General features: G+C 39.5%; 1 protein-coding gene across 1 annotated transcript in view; it reads right to left on the reverse strand.

Moving 5' to 3' along the window:
• Positions 1-619: 619 nt before the first annotated feature.
• LOC126253269 (uncharacterized) overlaps positions 620-21,364 on the reverse strand; it is a 79,322-nt gene continuing 58,577 nt past the window's right edge. Inside the window, exons 10-14 of the mRNA XM_049954483.1 lie at positions 15,297-15,471; positions 15,095-15,207; positions 5,197-5,364; positions 3,847-4,074; positions 620-951 (exon numbers count right to left, since the gene is read on the reverse strand). Coding sequence (XP_049810440.1) covers positions 804-951; positions 3,847-4,074; positions 5,197-5,364; positions 15,095-15,207; positions 15,297-15,471 — 832 coding nt within the window. The 3' untranslated portion in view covers positions 620-803. The remainder of the gene's footprint in view (positions 952-3,846; positions 4,075-5,196; positions 5,365-15,094; positions 15,208-15,296; positions 15,472-21,364) is intronic.

Raw genomic sequence — 21,364 nt, forward strand, 5'->3', positions numbered from 1 at the left:
TTGGGATTCATCAGAGCATGGAATGCTCTGCCACTGTGCCAACATCCAGTGCCAACAGTCACCTGCCCAATTTCAGCTGTAGTCGTCAACGTCATGGTGTTATCAAAGACACATGCATGGGTCATCGGCTGCGTTCAGTCACACTTGTACTCTGCCTACCATTAAAGTTTGATGTTAATTCCACCACAGTTTGTGGCCTGTCCTGTTTTATCAGTCTGCCCAGCCCATAACATCTGAAATTTCTTTTGAGGGGTAGCCACCCGACCCCATGACGTCTGGACACAGCTTCACCTTGGTTTAGCCACATGTTGAAAACAAGGCACTGCTCAAACACCCTATAAGTCATGCAGTTTCTGAAATGCTCGTGCCAGAGCCTCTGGGCCATCATAATCTGCCCTCAGTCAAACTCAGATAGGTCATGCACTGTCCCCATTCTACACACGGACAGCACACTCACTGATGCTACATGCACCATGCTTGTGACTGACTAGTAGTCATTCCTTGCCAGGTGATGCTGCTATTACCTGGATGAGTTTATACTGACAGTAGTTCAGCAGTCATAATGTTCTGGCAAATAAATGTAGTTGAGGATAATGAAGGAGGAAGTAGTACTGGTCAGTTTGATTTTTACAAAAACTTACATCTGTTTTTATTCATAAAGTGCTCTACCACTAGTAAATTCCACAGTAATTACAATGTGACTGAAACAAAACAAGTAACTTCAGTCTTTGCATGATATTCACCACAGCACCACAATTCCACAGCAAACAGACTTAACTGAAAGTAACAGAGATTTAAACTTCTTATCCATTGACAGCCTGCATCAGTTTTGGCTGTTTAATCCCAAGTGATCGTAATAGTGCTTTGGCAGAAGGATCTCTACCTCTAAATCTTCTGAAGACTTCACCTGGATGACAAGCTCCACCAAGTGCCAGGTAAGTGGAACGAAACCTGTGCAAACAATCATAACTTACAGTTTACAATACACAAAGTAACAAAGCAATACGACAAGTAATTGTTATTCTTGCACTCATGAACTTCTGCTAGGTCAATGTAATGACATTTAAAGTAACACTTTTTTAAATTTATCTTTAGATTTCAAACAACTAATGTTGCTTTAACTTTGTAAAATGTTTAACCTAATTTTTACTACATATTACGCTACACAAGCAAGCTGCCCATTTATTTTACACTCCAATAATTACAAGCAATCTACTCGAAACCGAATAACAGCTGTAGCTGCCACTGACATGGGGAGGTTGGAGCTGTAATAGTATCAACAATGGCAGCAAAAATGAGTGAAAAATACAATAGGAAACTTACCACATTATGTAGTAAATACAGAAAATAGAGAGAGACATAGAATAATAAAACGCAAATTTTAGTCTTTTACTACTGAAGCTTAATTGTATTCACAAAGGACAAAATGTGCAATAATCTACATAAAGATGGCAGGAAGGCCAAAACAGAACTTGTTGAGTCACCTATCCTCATCCCTGTTCAATCCTTGGCGAATAACCTGGTAGTATTAAAATACTATTGTAAATGATACTAACTACACTGCTCTATTTACAGCAGCTGTCATTGCCATTTCCTGAAGCTTAGCCGTAGGTTCTCAATTTTGACATTCCTCTTCAGGTTTCCAATTCCCCCCTCCCATTTTCTGATGCTATCATTTCTCTTCAGATATTGCTCATCTGCCTTCAATCTCAATATTTTATGCATCTCATTCATTAGCCAAGACTGAATTATCAGGTCCACCTTTCTGCATCATTTGACTTCTCTTAATTTCAGGAAAAGGAATTCCAAAAGTTCGCGAAAAATAATGGAGTGAGTAAAAAAATAAAGTGAGATCCTGCTTCATAATTGTGAACCAACATTTCAAATACTTTTACAAGCACCTCCCTTCCTCCACAATGGTTGGAACTTACCTCACTGTTTCATTAGTTCAGCATTCCACTACTACTTCCCACACGATTAAACACCCCACTATACGTCAAAGAGAAATAGCACAGCTAACATGTAATTCCATCATTTTGGAACAGTTATACTTGACAGTCTTCAGGTAAGCAGCTGAAAAATACAGCTGTAATTTACAAATTCTTTATCCTTCCCCACCACATATCCATTATAATTGTGATGACACATTTGATAATGTAAGTGTGGCTGGGTATAAACTGAAATTAAAACTTCAGGTTGTTGTTTGATGAGAGCCAAGTTGGTAAATCTCACCAGTTGTTACATCAAACATACTCACAACCAGTAGCAAGTCAGCAGTTTATCAGACAGTTTTTTGCTGTCACTTTGAATTTTACATATCATGAAGTATATTCGCCACCGTTGCCAGACAGCAAAACTAATGATTAGAAGTGATAACACCAAAAAGGCAGCATGTAAGCTGAAATTGAAAGCCAAGTTTGATAATGAATGGTGTAATATTTACTCATGGTTTAACAAAGATGAGATGGTTATAATGCTCACTATACTGTGTAATCCAACTCATTTTAGTGGGCCTCACAGAAGCAAAAACAATGATAAAATACATGAAAACATTGTGGTATACCGAAACTTTGGTCTTTCTCAGGAAAGTAGAGGCCTGCAAAATGTGTGAGCTGCAGAAGCAGCATTTGTGTTTCACTCACTTAAACAGTCATTGTTCTACACCTACACACCACAAGCCACTTCATGGTGTGCGACAGATTGATTGTGGGCTGCTGTACAAATTTATACCCAGATCTGTCTCCCGATTGAAAAAACCTCTGGAAAAATATTTATTTGCATGTACAAAGGCAACAAATATTATTTTGTCAGTGCTAGGTCCATAAGCAATTAAGCAACTCATTATTATTGTCTTTCTTTGGTGCACTCAGCAAAAATGGCACCTTAAAACTTTTCCTCTCATAGCATATTATTTTTCTTGTGAAAAAGCTGTCAGGTCTCTGAACAAAGCTTTTCTCATTTTACAGCAGTGATAGTGAAACATCCGACTGCCAGGAATCAAAAGTGAGCTTAGCAAGGCATCTTTACTCCTCACGAATAACCTCAGTTTTTGTTCTAATATTGTTGCAGTAAATTTTGTACCGACCTAAAGTGCATGCATCAAGCTCCACACAGAAAATCCCAGCTTGCTCATGGCACCATGTAACTGTCACTTCTTGAATAATGCAGCAAATGCTCTTCAAAATGACGTGGCAACTATCATCAATAAGACATACAATGAATTCTATCAGTCCAAGAAACACTATCATCATTACTCCACAACCTCATGATCTCTCTCATCTGCCTCACCTGCTCCTCCTCAGCCCAGCATGTCACCTTCCTGAACATTGATCTCCAACTCTCTGATGACCCCATAAAAACGTCTGTTCATAGCAAGCACATTTATCATCAACAGTACCTCCGTTTTGATAGTTATAGAAGAGATGGCAAAAGAAGACCACTGACAGCTGCATTGGGCTTGTTGAAGGTGTTTCAACCAATCACATAACGCGATTTTGTAAACATCTCAGTGTTGCTGCAAATGTATAGTTGGCATGTTTTCAACCCGCAGCCACTTGTTCTCTGCAGTTGAAAGACGGCAGTAGCAATGACAGCTGTCAAGGATCTTCTCCTGCTAACTGTACTATAGACATGGCAGCTCAAGAACCAATGAGCAGCCAGTTCCTGGATGAAAGTCCTAGCAAGAAGAATGCGATTAGATCAAAAAATTTTACAAAAATGATAATGCACCGATATAAAAGATCCCAATTATTTGTAAAAGTACTCATAACTAACACACAACAGCCACTCCTTTGAGAAACACATCTAATCATAACTTATAGCATAAAAAATTAATGATCGACTAACCTTTTACCAACAACCTGGCATTCCTCTTTGTTCTCAAGTCCTGCTTCTAGAAATGCACTGAACACATCTGCAGCCACTAAACGAGCCCAAATATGACTGTAATATGCTGCTGCCCATTCATCTGAGAATATGGCTGAAAATGAGCAGGGATGAGAATCCTTTTTGTCCAATGGGAGAACATTATATTGTGGCCACATTCGTTCAATCACATCCACCCAAAATTCTGTTCTGTAACAATATTAGAATAATACAGGATACATCTGTTTTTGTTCTCTTGGAGAGAAAGGGGGGGGGGGGACACATTACAATAGAAAACATAGCTACTATTTTTGTATCAGCTACTTTCAAGTCAAATTCTACATAATTACTGTTGATTAAGTAGATCCGAGCAGGAGGTTTGAATCAAACTAGTCGTTAAATGAAGACCACAACAAACAGATTGTCTCTTTACAGATTATTTCAGTTCAGGATTCTTACATTGTATTTGTACATCAGACAATAAAGTTGTTTCAACTACTTAAGCCTTTGTAATATTTGTGGCTGATTGGCCCTCACAGAAAATGCAGTGTGGTACAATATGGCTTAAACCCAGTTGGGCAACAACTGCTGCATTGTGAACATGTTAATGACATTATTTTGTCTCCTATTAGCTATCAACAGCATACCCTTATAAAGAAGTGTTGCCTTTCCTTGCTTCTGACTAGCTAAGTGTGTGCACTGGGGCAGTCACATACATAGTGTGACAGTGCATTTTCATTCAAATTGGATTATGTACACGCATTACATTCCGAGTGTCACAAAGTGTAGCAGTACACATTGCACCATGGCAATAAAATTACTGTGGTATCCATGAAAAATACAAAATCACTCACCAAGTTCAGATAATCATAGATACTCATTACAGTCATGGCAGTTGTGATCAGCAGAGCTATGGCCGAGAGAGACCTTCTGGGATAAGGACACAACCATGCAAGACACAAGGTGAATAGACAGAACTTTCACAGTTTGCCTTAAGTATACATTTCAACAGCAATGTGGTATGTCCAGCTCTCACAACTAGTCCACATCATCACATTTTCGGAAGTAATTTCGAGTGGAGATGTTGCACTTTGTCATTACTTCCATATACAACAGTTCAAAGAAAAATGCTGTCTGAATTTAAGAACTTACACAGAAAGATGTACAGGTAAAAACACACAGAATGAAATTAGTTTACATATGTTTCATGATACTGACTTTCGTTAAAAACAACCTGTTCAACGTAAGACAGTGTCCAATCCAGAAAAATGTTAATATAACTTTTATTTATAGCTATGTTTTTCTATCTATGAGAATGACTGTCATACTAACGAAGAGTGTAATTCAATGTCAAGAGCAGAGAGGTAGAGTTCTCTGCAGAGATCATATCCAGCCATGTGGTTTCGCAGCTGAACCAGTTGCTCTACAATTGGAGTTGGCAGTGGTTCTCCACTTTCATAGTGTCCACTTAAGGATTCCAGAAAGCTCCTTTGATACAACCTAATAAAAGAAAAAAAATTCTGTGACAGTGTTCACAATAACAAATTCACGTTACATTGAAAGCTATTATGAGTGTATAGACGGTGTCTGTATCATATTTTACCAAGATTTTAAAATACTTTTTATATTTCAGCTGCAGTTCTTGAAATCATCTCTCTGATCATATTCTCTAACATTCTGAGAGGAATTCTTACTGACCAATACAACAAAATTAACTTGTGGCCTCATGTTTGTATTTTTCATAATACATTTGCATTGGAAATGCCATATAAATCATTTCATTCACCTAACCTTAAATGTCATGGTGCTTGAAAGTTAACAAAGAAATTTCATCATCAGACAAGATAAATAAGATTTGAAAACCTAAATAATTGGGTATCATACCAAGAAAGGGCAATTTATGAAGCAGGCATGATGGAAGTGGATAACTAAAGACAAATATATTTGGGAGAGATAACAACATAAGAAATAAGAAATAGTAAAGAGAAAAAACTGGACATTGGGTGAGGTGGTGGTCAATGAATGTAGCATGAGGTGTGTGAAACAACCAATTGAATATTTATCTTCATGTCAATCCACTTTCCTTTACTAGTTACCCATAAACCCCAATAATAAACAAAAATACTTATTTTCTGATGGTTTCCATCCTTACTGTGCATAATTTTCCCTTCCTAAAATCCTTGATAAGTACCTTAATTTTCAAATATGAGAACACACAGCTCCACCATAACCTCAATTTCTTACAATGAATCACCAGACTAGATCCTCAGACAGACTTATGGTACGATCAGAGAAACACTAAAAGCATAACAGTTTGCGAAATGAGAGAAAGAACTGGATTATGTTAAATAATGTATTTTCTGGAGCTATAATTTCCTTAGGCCATGCCTTGAAGACAGCTGCAATAATCATCTACAACCACAACATACTTGCAAGAATATACAAAAACTCTTCAAAAAACTGGAGGGAGAAATTTACAACAGGATCAAAAAGTCAAAAACTCCAAAACTGAAGAATAAGAGAGCAAGCAGGGAGGAGAAAGAAGATAAATGACAAAACAAACAACAACTGAGTAAATCCGAGAAAAGGGCAGTGAACTGGAAGGCATACACAGAAAGAGGGTTGAATAATGAAAAGATGTGACTACTACAGGACAGCAACACATTGACAGTAATACTGGCATGTTGTAACCACACTTGAGACCAAAGTCCGAAAGCACAGTTGTCATTGAACTACAACATTTAGCACTGTAATCACATTTCTTAAGATAATCATCACATAGCCAGAACGGGACTGACCTCCTCGATGGAGAGTGGAGCTATTTATACAAACATCAAATATTCTAGAATATACAGGCATATGACATTTCAAGTAAAGGGTAACACAGAAAATGGGAACATTTCCACAATCCAATATAACTAGAAGTGATGAAGGAAAGAAATTTCATTCATAGTAATTGAAACCTTACAACTTTCCACTTACAAAACATTGATGGCATTTATAATTTTTTTTTAATTACGTCCTTTACATGGCGTTGTCCTGTGCAAATACATTCGTGAAATCTGCTGTTGAGACTCCACACTGACCGCTCCAACATCTCAGCTGGGATATTGTGAACTGCATCATTGATTGCCGTGCAGTGTGTGACATAACTCCGCCCTGCTGAAACCAGGCTTCTTGAATGTTTGGAAAGAAGTTCAATGCAAATGTAATGAAAGTTCGTAACATCTCTGTGTAACAATCGGTATTGACAGTTATTGTGTTTCTCTGTTCATTTGCAAAAAAATACAGTCCGATAATCCCATGTAATGTAACCCCACACCATACTGTCACTTTACTAGCGTGTAAAGGTCATTAGGATTTGTGTTTTCCCAGTAATGGCAGTCCTGTTTATTCACATAACTTTTGAGGCGAAAATGTGCCTCATCTCACATCCACAACTTGTTTAGTAATTCATCATCATTGTTTATTTTTGTTACCATTTGTTGATAGAATCTTAATCGTAACCGGTAATCATTGTCCTTCAATTGTTGCACCATCTGCAGTTTGTACGAATAAAATTTCAAATCAAGATGAATTCTGCGAACACTCTCCCGGGGCATTCCAACCACTGCTGCTTGCTTATGAATTGAACTCCATGGACTCCCTAAGACAGACTCGTGTACAACATCAATGTTCGCTGGAGAATGCACACTTTTTGGTCATCCTGATGGTTTCTTCTTGAAGGCAGATCCAGTCTCTTCAAAGTTATTAATCCAACATTATATCGTGTGTTTCGACGGAACAGCATCATGGTGTCCCAAATTATAAAAATGTCTAAACTACCTCTGGGCTGCTATCAATCAATCAATCAATCATTGTTTTTATAAAACATTTTTATGGCTAATGCACACTGTTGTCCGTTTCACTGATCATGATTACTCAAATGGCAGACTGTTTACTCACTGTCATGAACCCGCAGTGCTGCCACCTGCCCATGGCTGCCACTGCTCATTTCAAACATTCCAGTTATTCTGTGTCACCCTGTATCTCCCAGTAATGATAAATTCTAAATAACCAAGAAACTGCTGGTAGTCGCGTTTGAAATGGTGACCTGCAGTGTATCGGCCAGCAATACTAAGCACTATGCCATACTGCATACACCACAAGTTGCAGCAATATGCTCAACCTGACATGAACCCCACTGAGGTGAATGATATTCCACTCTATACAATCCATCACGCATGTTTTGCAAATATAAACTCTTCACATTTCTAATTTTTCCTGTATACATTAAAAATAGTTTTTCTTTATGAATTTTGTGTACAATTTCAGGAACAACCACTGATGGTGTTTTTTAAATAAATACAAAACATGGCAGTGTAAAATACTCTTAAATTACTTGAGAAAAAAAATTTAATACAGCCACTGTGGAAGAGGGACATAAAAACAAACCTTTATATGTTTACTGTGTGCTTCAGTAAAGCAACAAAAAATCTTACAAATATTCACAATACAGGAAACAGGTAAATACCTTCATTTCAACTATTACAGTTTGTTCCACTCAAGAAAGTGAAGGTATACATGTAGAGGGAAAATTACATGGTGAAAGGATGCTAAGTGGCTCACAGAAATAGTCATTGCTACAGATATGAAACAGCTACTACTGAGAATTTATAAGGAGAGAAGAGTAGGGCTTAACATTCAGAATGAAGATGAATAGGACAAAGATGGGGCAGGAAACTGGCCATGGCCTTTTCAAAGTAACCATTCTGGCATTCACCTGAAGTGGTTTAGGGGAATGACAGCCAACTGCACCAGCCATTGCACCACCCTGTTCAAGATGAAGAGACAGAACTAAAAATTTATCCAGTACTGAAAGACATTTGAACATGGTCTACCCTCAAGAAAGGTTTGACTACTAGAATAATATGACATAGAAATCATTAAACAAATGAGGGCTGTGGGGAGGGGGGGGGGGAGATGATGGACTATGATCTTGTTGACAGTTAAGTCCGATATGAAAACAATGGAAGAACTAACTAAAGATCACTGGCCACTTATACAAACAGCTCCTCTTGAATACGAGCCCAATGTTTTAACCACTATAGCACTTTGTTCACTCTTCAATTCCCAAGCAACTGTACATATTTTCCATACGATATACCAAAACATTCAAACTACAAGGGGCATTAGATAAGTAATGGAGCGCTTCTTTTTCTCGGCCAATTCCGGTTGAAAAACTGTGGAATTTGCTGTGGGTCATTGTGGAATAGTCTTACTTCAGTCCCTATAGTTTCATTAAGTTCCGATATTTGGCAATGATGCACATAGCCTTCAAAATGGTATCTGCAAATCAGAAGCATTCCAAGCAGAGTGTTGTCATTGAGTTTCTTTAGGCAGAAAACAAGAGCATCACAAATCTTCATGGGTGCTTGCAGAGTGTCTACAGAGACCCGACAGACAAGTCATTAGGTGAAGCATCGTCATCATCACAACAGGATCGTGCAAATCTGTCAAGTTTCCCGCATGCTGGCCGGCTGCACACAGCTGTGACTCCTGCACTGTTGGAATGTGTGTACATTCTCATTCAAGGTGACTTACATATTGCAATCAAACACCTTGTTGCTCAACTGGATGTCTCTGTTGGTAGTGCTGACAACTTGTCCACCAGTTGGAATACTCAAAAGTTTGTGCCTGCTGCGCTCCTCACCTAACAGAAGAGCATAAAGAGCAATGAAGGACCATCTGTGCAGAATTGCTTGCATGTTACGAGGCTGATCATGACAATTTGTTGTCGAATATAGTCGTAGGTGATGAAACATCACTTTGAACTGGAAACAAAATGGCAATCCATGGAATGGCACCACACGGCCTCTCCTCCAAAGAAAAAAAATTTTTTTATATGGTTTTAGGGCGCAAAACTGCTATGGTCATTAGTGCTCATTGTGTGGCTTTGGGAAGGGTAAAAAAAAAAAATTGTACATAAGCAGCAATGGGAGTGAAACTCAAACAGTGGGGAAACTAAAAAAAACAGGAAAGCTTAGAAACCCACTATAGAAGGGAGGATTGTTTTCCCCAAAAAGAGCTTCAAATGACTGATGTCATCTCACTAACACTGATAAACTCGAGGACACGATCGGCTGAGAGCGTGTCATCAACTAAAATGGAAGATATATCAGTCGGCAGCTGTAAACGGGCACGTAGCAGAGTAAAATAGGGGCACTGAAGTAAAAGGTGTCTCACCATCCACAGCTGAGAGCAGTGAGGACAAAGCCGGCAGGATCGCTAATGCGATGGCTAAAAAGACAGTGCCCTATTCGGAGTCCCAACAACAAGTTAGGGAGGAGGAGGTGGTCCAAGCACAGGGAAGAGCTTTCACGTCTCACAATTTATTATTGGGACGTGTAGACCAATGTGCATGCCAGTGAACAGCAACACGACGACATAAAACACTCTGTAGATCGGCGAAGGGAACCAAATGAACAGCAGGCTGAGGAAGAGAGACTGCAGCATTGGCCGCTATATCGGCCGCCTCGTTTCTATGGATACCAACGTGTCCTGGGATCCAGAGGAATGCCACAGAGATGCCCCCCAAGAGGAGCAAGTGGAGGCAGTCCTGAATCCAATGGACCAGAGGGTGGACAGGGTAAAGAGCTTGGAGACTGAGGAGAGAGCTGAGCGAATCTGAGCATATAATATACTGTATCAGCTGATGGCGACAGATGTATTGGACAGCCTGGAGAACATCGTAAAGCTCTGCAGTAAAAAATGAACACTGGTTGGGAAGCCGAAATCTATTAGGGGTGTTGCTGACAATATAGACACTCCCAACACCAAATGATATTTTTGAGCTGTCAGTGCAAATAAATGTGGCATCCTCCATTTGCAAATGCCGGACGATAAACGAGAGAAGGGGCACCATCCTTGGGAAGCTGACAAAGGTCACGGAGCAGGCAGGTCCGGGGCCAGAGCCAAGGCGGTGCTGTACCCCCAGTTGTCAAGAAAGTTTTAGGAAAGTGGAAGGAAACAGAATGTGGCAGTTGATGGAAGCGGACTCCCGGTGGTGGTAGAGAGGAAGGGCAGCCTGCATACCATAAATCCAAGGAGATGTCGAAAAAAAGGTCATGGGCCGGATTAGCAGGCATGGAAGACAGATGGCTAGCATAATGACTCAGAAGGACAGCTCGCCGATTGGACAGCGGAGGTTCAGCAGTCTCAGCATAAAGGCTTTCCGCAGGGCTGGTGTAAAAAGCTCCAAACGCTAAACGCAATCCACGGTGTGGACAGAGTCGAGACGCTGAAGAATAGACGGCCGAGCACAGGAGTAAACTATGCTTCCATAGTCCAATATCGAGTGCACTAACACGCAATATAGGCAGAGAAGGACCATTCGGTCCGCTACCCAGGAGGTACCATTCAGAGCACGGAGGGTGTTGACGGATTGCAGACAGCGAGCCGAAAGACAGGAAACGTGGGAGGACAAGCACATTTTTCTGTCAAACATAAGTCCCAAGAATTTAGCGACATCCGCGAAAGGAAGGTTGACAGGGCCTAGATGTAGGGCAGTGGGAAGAAACTCTGTACGAAGCCAAAAATTGACACAAATGGTCTTACTGGGAGAAAAGCAGAAGCCGGTTTCGATGCTCCAAGAGTGGAGGCGATCAAGATATCCTTGAAGACGTCATTCAAGAAGGCCGATCCATTGAGAGCCGTAGAAGATCGCAAAATCGTCCACAAGGAGGGAGACCAAGACATCAGGAAGGAGACAATCCATAATTGGATTTATGGCGATGGCAAACAGTACAACACTTAGCACGGAGTCCTGGAGCACCTCGTTGTTTTGGGAGAAAGTACGGGAGAGAGTAGTGTTCACTCGCACTTTAAATCATGAATAAAAAGGGGTAGCTGACCTCGAAAGCCCCAAGAGAACAGTGTGCGGAGGATGCCTGTCCTCAAAGCAGGTATCGTATGCTCTCTCCAGACCAAAAAATATTGCTACTGTTTGCATTTTCTTAGAAAATTGTTCATGATATAAGTGGAGAGAGCAACAAGATGATCAACTGCAGAACGATGCTTTCAGAAACCGCATTGGGCAGGTGTTAAAAGGCTTCAGAACTCCAGCCACCAGGCTTACACTCCAAAACCTTACATACACTAATCGTGAGAGAAATGGGGCGATAGCTAGAGGGGAGATGTTTGTCCTTTCCAGGTTTCGGAACAGGAATGACGATAGCTTCCCACCATCTTCTGGGAAAAGTACTGTAGGTCCAAGTTCAATTATAAAGGCGAAGGAGGTAATGCAGACTATGGTATGATAAATGCAGCAACATTTGGACATGGACACCATCTGATCCTGGGGCGGAAGAGCAAGAAGAAGAGAGTGCGTGTTGGAGTTCCCGCATGGAGAAAACAGTATTATAGCTTTCACTATTTTGAGAGGAGAAAGCAAGAGCTCACACTTCTGCTGCACATTTCTTCGGGAGAAAGGCTGGCGGGTAATTTGAAGAGCTCGAAATCTCAGCAAAATGTTGACCCAATGAGTTAAAATTGAAAGAAAAAGTTGAAAGCCACAACCTCAGCAAGTAAAGTTATGGCAGCAGTCTTCTGGGACACTGAAGAGATTACTCTGTGTGATGTCCTCCATTATGGTGCAACAATCAACTCTGAAGTGTATTGTGCTACCCTCCCAAAACAGAAGAAGCTGTACACAGAACTTTAATGGACTGTTCTTCTTTGCCCACCCTACAGCCCAGATATTGCACATTCAAATTTCCATCTGTTTGGACCAATAAAGGGTGCATTCCTCAAGAAGCAGTACATGGAAGATGGGAAGGTCAAGTGGCAGAGTGGTACAATGTTGGCATACAGGCTTTCCCAGTAAGGTGGCAAAAGGCAGAATGGGCATTATGTTGAAAAATAGGATTTTGTGGCCAAAAGTGTGCAGAATAATATGGTGCCTCTCTCCCAGCCATCAGCCGCTCTTCCGCAACCTACCTCCCACTTCCCATCATCCTGCTTACAAGAAAACAAAGTATTGCATTACTTACTGAACACCTCTTATACATTAGATTGATGATGTTTCTCTCCATGGATAAGCAGATGAATAACTCAGAAAACTCACAATAAATAAACCACTAAAAAGTATGTCTCTATTCTCTTTAAAGTCTATCAAGCAGACCATTGCATAAGCCATATTCCATCAGCAGCTGGGCCATCAGTGAAAGCACCTATGTCATAACAGTTTAGCTATAATTTCTACACTGCATTCTATGTGGGCATGACAACCAACCAACTGTCCACCACAATGAACGACAGCCACCAAAATGTGGACACAAGCAGAGCTGACTACATGATGGCCAAGAGCAGAGCTGACCAATATGTGGCAGAACACATTGCTAAGCACAACAAGCTCTCAATGGCAGCTTCACAACCCATGCCATCCAAATCCTCTCCCCGCAAACAACTGGAATTACATAGATGGGAACTGTCCTTGCAACACATCCTTTAGTCCTGTAATCCTCCTGACCTCAATCTCCACTAGCCCCATCCCACGCCAACCCCCACTCTGCCCCAGAAACCCAACTTCACTCAACCTACATCAAAACCCTCTTCTCCACAGTCTCCCCTTCCTTCCTGGTTCTGTCAACTCTTCGATATCCACTCCGCTCCAATCCTATTGCATACACCTACTACCTCTTGCTCATGGATTCCAATCCTGTACACCAGCTGCCTCTCTCCTAGCCATCAGCCACTCTTCCCCAACCTACCTTCCACTTCCCACCTCCCTTCTCCCCCTCCCACTCCACCTGGCACAATTCCTCAGCCCAATCAATGAGCAGTGTGTGTGTGTGTGTGTGTGTGTGTGTGTGTGTGTGTGTGTGTGTGTGTGTGTGTGTGTGTGTGTGTGTGTGGAGGGGGGAGGGGGGGGGGCACAGGGGCGCGCTCTAGCTCGAAAATGGATGCATTCCAAAGCTAGCAAGTTTTCAGTCTCGTTTATATGCCTGTTGGTGACTCACTGTCTCTATTATTTGGTAAGTTGCTTTCTTTACTTCTAAATTATTTATATTGTGCCAGAACATTCTACTATCATGATTAAATTGTGATTAGTGATCAAAGCACAGTACACCACCTAAACGCACTCACAGAAAGGTAAATGGAACTGAAGAGAACTTCATGATATTCTATATACATTATGTGAAGGAATTTGCTTCTTCTAGCAGCAGTTTATCACAGGTCACTTTAGCAAAGATCCATTCAAAGATACTGCAAAAAGATTTAGGTCATTCCAATTTTCAGTCAGGGTCATTAAACTTATGAGCTTAAATATACACCTATATTACTTACACAATATGTTGCAGAATTAAGGAACACATTTTTTACACTTGGATATTATGACCTGCCTGGAGGCTGAAAACCGCATCTGTAGGAATCAATATGGATTTTGCAAACAGCGATTATGTAAAACTCAGCTCACTCTGTATTTTCATGAGCTCCAGAAGGCCTTAGATAATTTTCCTCCAGGTTGATGCTGTGGTCCATGAAGTATTTTAATACAGTTGCACACTTTTGTCTAATGAATAAAAGATAATGGAAAATCCAACAATAGAATGAAAAGAACAGTTGCTACACACCATATGGTGCGAATGCTGAGTCACAGATAGGCACAACAAAAAAGACTGTCAGAAAGTAGAAAATAAGATTTTGGCAAAAAGACCTTCATCGGGAATAAACAAAACACACACACACACACACACACACACACAACCACTGTCTCTGGCTGCTGAGGCCAGCATGCGCACATGTGTGCTGACAGACTGCATTCACAAGGACGTTCTTGTGCACAGGTATGTGTGGCTCGTCCTAAATTGCACTGTTAGGATGTCTGTCTGAGGATCTCTTACTCTTCTGCCCTACTATTCATACTAACTTCACACATACGTTGCCGATGTGTTAGGTAACACTTCACTAATTACCTCAACATCTTAATACTAGGCACTGTTCTATCACAGTCTAGTTTCTGAGTGCTCCAGTCTGTATGGACCATAATTATGTTTCCAGCTACTCCCAAGTTACTTATACGATACCCTGCCATCTACAACATTATTCTATTTATTCACTGAATGTAACAACCCATGTTGTCTAATTGACATTTTCACAGACTATGGTGTTGATACTGTAATGATAAACTTGTAAGAAGAAGTTATTTATGTACCATTATATCTTCACAAACATATGGAACAGAACTCACCAGTTATCTAAGACATTGCTGCTTATTTCAGCAGCATCCCATTCCAAATTTGAAAGGCCACTAACTTCACTGTAGGAGGCCTTGGAAAGGAGATGTTGCAATCCATGACCAAACTGTAAAAACAAAATTTTGAACAATTAGCAGCTTCCATATGTGCAAAGTGTAATTTACCACTTCATTCAAACATAAGAAATTTCATTACCGTCTTGAAAAGGCGGTTCACCTCAGTGAAGGACAACAAAGATGGCTTCCCGTAAAGAGGCGGCCGAAAATTGAACACAAGAGCTGCTAAAGGCTTTCTTCCAATTATTGTGCATTTATTTGCCATAGGAATCATCCAACCAGAGGCTCCATCCATTTGCAACTTTTCATCTTCCCTAAAACAAAATTAGAATTTATACAATATAAAATCATTTCATTATGCTGCTTCAAAGCTATTTTAAGGTATGTGGAAACACACAACACATCTGGAGCTATTTTTTATTTTTCATATTACAAAGAATTCAAAATACCCAGTTAACTGTGATGATAAATGGAACGTTATTACTGACATCTTTTGGTTTTTAAGTTCTCTGATTCAGGGCTTTCTATATCATTTGCAGTGCCATACTAAACTAGTGAAAAGAGAAGACCACCATGAGAGAAAGTAAAATATAAATTAAGTACAAAAATAAAAGCAACTTTGTCAGAGCCTGAAGGGTGGTTTGAGTATTACAGTGCTTAACTAGGCATGGCCCTACTGCAGGTGCTATGTTTTTGCATTCTTTCAATTTCTGAACTGGAGTACCCACACAGTGATATGAGAACAGCCTCTGATAAAATGTCTTTTAATAAGTTATTTGTGTGTCTACAGTCCAACATCGATTCCAAACCACAACGCAAATTGGCATTTTTCACATTACCACATCACTGCCAAAAGGTCAAAGAAGTAATAATCACGGAAAAAAATCTTACATATGACTGAAAATTGAGCCCCAGACCTTTAGATTTGTAGTCAGCACTTACTCACCAAGTTACAGTTTCATAAATCCACAAATTAATATCCACATAGTACTCTGAATTATAGTTTCAGCAGTGGGTTACAATTATAACTGAGGTTCCTGTTTTGCTTGCAGAAGTCAAAATTGTACTGGCTAGAGAGTTGCAGTTTGCAGAGAACTGTCATGTAGTTCAAATGAAAACATCCTCCCTTTCATTGATCTACTTGCAACAATAATATCAAATATTTTTTTTATTTTTTCCTTTCATGTCCTTGTCCATAATGATAAAAAGCTTTGATATCAAAGGAAATTAACTGTATATTTACCATTAAATATTTGCAAATGCCTGTCTGTGCAAATGCCTGTCTGAATTCTCTTTTTTATATCAAGCATTTTTTACTCATTAGTCTTCTGACTGGTTTGATACACCCACACCGAATGCCTCTCCTGTACCAACCTCTTATTCTCAGAATTGCACTTGCAACCTAGGTCCTCAATTATGTAATGGATGTATTACAATCTCTATCTTCCTCTACAGTTTTTACCTACTGCAGCTCCCTCTAGTATCATCGAAGTTATTCTCCGATGTCTTAATACATGACTTACCAACCTGTCCCTCCTTCTTGATAGTGTTTCCCATATATCCCTTTTACTCTCTGATTCTGCACAGAACTTCCTCATTCCTTGCCTTACCAGTCCACCTAATTTTCAACATTCGCCTGTAGCACCACATATCCAATTCTTCCATCTGTTATTTTGCTACCTAAGTAACAGACTGCCTTAATTTCACCTACTTTGTGACCACCAATCCCGATGTTAAGTTTCTTGCTATTCTTACTTCAACTACTTCTCATTACTTTCACCTTTCTTCGATTTATTCTAAATTCGTATTCTGTACTCAACCAATTGTTCACTCGATTCAGCAGAACCTGTAATTCTTTTTCACTTTCACTGAGGATAGCAATATAATCAGCGAATGTTGTTATTGATATCCTTCCACTTTGAATTTTAATTCCACTCTTGAACCTTTCTTTTATTTCCATAATTGTTTTTCATTGTATAAATTGATCAGTAGGGGGTGAAAGACTACATCCGTATCTTACACCCTTTTTAATCTGAGCACTTCGTTCTTGGTCTTCCACTCCTATTATTCCCTCTTGGCTCTTGTACATTAGCCATCTCTCCCTATAGCTTACTCTTACTTCAGAATTTCAAACATCTTGCAACATTTTACATTGTCCAATGCTTCTTCCTGGTCAATAAATCCTATGAATATGTCTTATTTTTCTTTAGCCTTGCTTCCATTATCAACTGCAATGTCAGAACTGCCTACCTGGGCCTTTACCTTTCCTAAAGCAAAACTGATTGTCATCCAACACATCCTCAATTTGCTTTTCCATTCTGATGCATATTATTCTTGTCAGCCACTTGAATTCATAAGCATTAAGCTGATTTTGTGACAATTCTCACACTTGTTGCAATCTGTGGAATTGTGTCGATGATATTTTTCTGAAAGTCAGATGATATATCACCAGACTCATACTTCTACACACCAACGTGAATAGTTGTTTTGTTGCAACTTCCCAAATGATTTTAGAAATTCTGATGGAATGTTACCTATATCTTCTGCCTTGTTTGATCTTAAGTCTTCTGAAACTCTTAAGTTTTGATTCTAATACTATTTTAGTACTACATCATACAAATATTATCTCACGGAATGATTTTAGAAATTCTGATGGAATGTTACCTATATCTTCTGCCTTGTTTGATCTTAAGTCTTCTGAAACTCTTAAGTTTTGATTCTAATACTATTTTAGTACTACATCATACAAATATTATCTCACGGAATGACATGGAAGAAAGAAGGTTGGAGTTTGATGTTTCAACAACAGTAAGGCCATTAAAAGCAGATAACTAGTTTGAAAGACAAGGGATGGGACCAGGTATGATTTCACTGGAGGAGCCATCCCAGAAATTGTTTGCAAAGATTTATGAAAATCACAGAAAATCTAAATCTGGATATGCTAAGAACTGTTAGACCACCCATTCCAGTGATTTTGTTGTTGTTGTTGTTGTGGTGGTCTTCAGTCCAGAGACTGGTTTGATGCAGCTCTCCATTGTACTCTATCCTGTGCAAGCTGCTCAATCTCCCAGTACCTAATGCAACCTACATCCTTCTGAAACTGTTTAGTGTATTCATCTCTTTGACTCCCGCTACGATTTTTACCCTCCACACTGCCCTCCAATACTAAATTGGTGATCCCTTGATGCCTCAGAATATGTCCTACCAAGCGATCCCTTCTTCTAGTCAAGTTGTGCCACAAATTTCTCTTCTCCCCAATTCTATTCAGTACCTCCTCATTAGTTATGTGATCAACCCATCTACACTTTAGAGTTCTTCTGTAGCATCACATTTCGAAAGCTTCTATTCTCTTCTTGTCCAAACTATTTATCATCCATGTTTCACTTCCATACATGGCTGCACTCCATACAAATACTTTCAAAAATGAGTTCCAGTGATTTTATGCTCACAAAAAGAAAAGAGATTACTGATCGCAGTAGAAAGATTAAAAACAGCATTCACACAAAACTGTTACTGCTTGTAAAAGTATAACAGCTACTTTAATAAGCAATGGTTATTACCTTTAAGAGCTAATAAGAAAATAATATGGAAAATTTACAGAAAAGAACATAATACATGAGCAATATGACATTCAGAATTGAAGGCACAGAGACACATGATAGGTGGAATGGTTGATAAATAAAGTAGAACAAATGAGATCTAAAATGCACACAACTTATAATGGGCTATAGAGCAGAATACAGTGAAATGATCTAAGAGGACATCCACCCAGTAAATGACCCATAGTCATTAACAAATGTACATAACATAGATGAGATGTAAAAGGAAGTCAGAACATGAATAATGAATACATCATGTCTCGTATCAGCTACAAAAATTGTCTGCAGGAGGAGTCATTCTAATATCTATTTAAAACTGTACGATAAAAGAAAAAATGTGTGAAACAATAACACTCATCAGGACTATTACACTTGGGATCTGTGGAAGGGTCATTAGCAGCTCTAATTTTGTTATAAATACGTTTCACTTGATCCTTTTCAGCTCAATTAGCCACCTATTCTCTGATGGCTCCACAGACATTTCATGCAATATAAGCCCAAAAATGGTCAACAATATGAGATGTGTTCAAAAAGTAAGGCGAGTTTATATTTTTATGAAAAAATATTTATTTATTCATTAATATTCATATTGTCTCTTTCAAAGTAATCGCCACTCAGATACAATACACTTGTGCCAATTCTTCTTCCATTCCTTGAAGCACTTCTCATAAGCACTTTTTAGTAGAGCCTTGAGTACTTCCAGCAATACAGTTTTTATTTCCTCAATCATTGAAAATCTTCGTCCTTTCATAGGTCTCTTCAGTTTTGGGAACAGGAAAAAGTCACAGAGGACAGAGGGCCAAATCCAGTGAATATGATGGCTGAGGCATGAGCAGGTGCATTGTCGTGATGCAAAAGCCATGAATTGTTTTCCACAATTCTGGATGGTTTTTGTGTACTGCTTCTCGCAAACAGTGCATAACGTCAAGGTCATATTCCTTGTTGACTGTATGACCTTGGGGCAAAAATTCATGATGCACTATGCCATGGTAGTTATAAAAAAACACTGACCAAAACTTTGACATTTGATCGAACTTGGAGTGCTTTTTTTTGTTGTGGCTCTCTAGGAGGCTTCCACTGGGATGATTGGGCTTTGATTTCAAAATCATAACTGTAAACCCATGTCTTGACATCAGTTATGACCCTTCTGAGCAAATCAGGATCATCACTGATGTCATTTAAGAGCTCTTGAGCGGTGCTCATGCGACAGTTCTTCTGATCAAAATTGAGAAGTTTTGGAACAAACTTCGCTGACACGTCTCGTGCCCAAAACATCTAAAAAATTGCATGACATGAGCTGACGTATATACCAACATTCTCAGCAACTTCTCTTATAGTAATTTGATGATCTTCCAAAACAATTTTCTCCACAGCTTTGACATTATCTTCTATTGTTGATGTGCTGGGGCGTCCAGAAGGAGGTTCATCATTGGCATCTTGTTGGCCATCTTGGAAGAGCTTGAACCACTTTAAACATTTTTTTTTTTTTTAAATTAGAGCAGACTCACCATACGCCACTGTCAACATTTCAAGTGTTTTAGAGCACTTGATTCCATTTTTCACACAAAATTTGATGCAGATTCTTTGCTCTGTTTTTTATAAAAATCAAAAATCGCCGAGCAAACTAAAAAACATCTAACCTTTCTATCTGTAAAAACAAATGAAGTGTGCTGTACACTTGGAACTGTGAACATATGTTCGGGACATGTGTACCAACAAAACAAAAAAATAGATTGATACTCCAATGTACATTACCCGCGCAATTTGTGAAGTCAGCTTACTTTTTGAACAGTCCTTGTATACTTATTTTTATGGCAACCATCTCTTTGACATCAGAGTCTCTTCTGTACATGCATGCTACCCAAAAACAGAACATCTTGAGTAGAGAGCAGCCCCCTTCCAGAATGCTGAAAGCCTTCTTGAGTCCTTAACAGGCATGCACTACCTTTTTCCCCAAATCTGGTCCACTTTCCTTGACAATAATACCCCAGCTGCAACTGCAAACTGTTCGCAAAGGACCAAACTTTCTCATTACGTACCGCCACCCAAAACAAACTGCTAAACTTCATCCTCTACCACAGCTTTGACTACCATCTGGGCAGAGAAACAGCCTCCCCAAAAGCATTCTCTTCTCCCACAAGTAGCATTCCGTCAACCACTCAACTTACAAAACATATTTTCCTATCCTTACCCCATTCTTGATCCCAGTCATACATAGCATACCTGAGTGAAAATCCCAGTTGTAGGACTTTTCCTACCCATCCATTAGCAGCACATTGCGTTACAGTTCTATTACTCGTATAATCTCTTACATCAAAAGTAGGAGTACATGTGTAAATAGTCATGTGACATTTATACTCTGCAGCAACTACTGCATGTTTTTTATGCAGACCTGATCACAGATGAGCCACTGAAAAACTGTGGTCAATACCAATTTTATCATTTAGTAGCATATGGCATCTTTTTCCTGATTCACTTAGCCTCAATCTTCAAAAGTCACTGATCTACATCTGACTCTGACCCCTGCTCCACTACAACAGCTACAATTAGGTTTATATGTTTAAAAATTATCATCCACACGATTTTCTCTGCAGTCTCCAATATTCCA

Source organism: Schistocerca nitens, chromosome 4, assembly GCF_023898315.1.
Source record: "Schistocerca nitens isolate TAMUIC-IGC-003100 chromosome 4, iqSchNite1.1, whole genome shotgun sequence".
Classification (NCBI taxonomy): Eukaryota; Metazoa; Arthropoda; class Insecta; order Orthoptera; family Acrididae; genus Schistocerca; species Schistocerca nitens.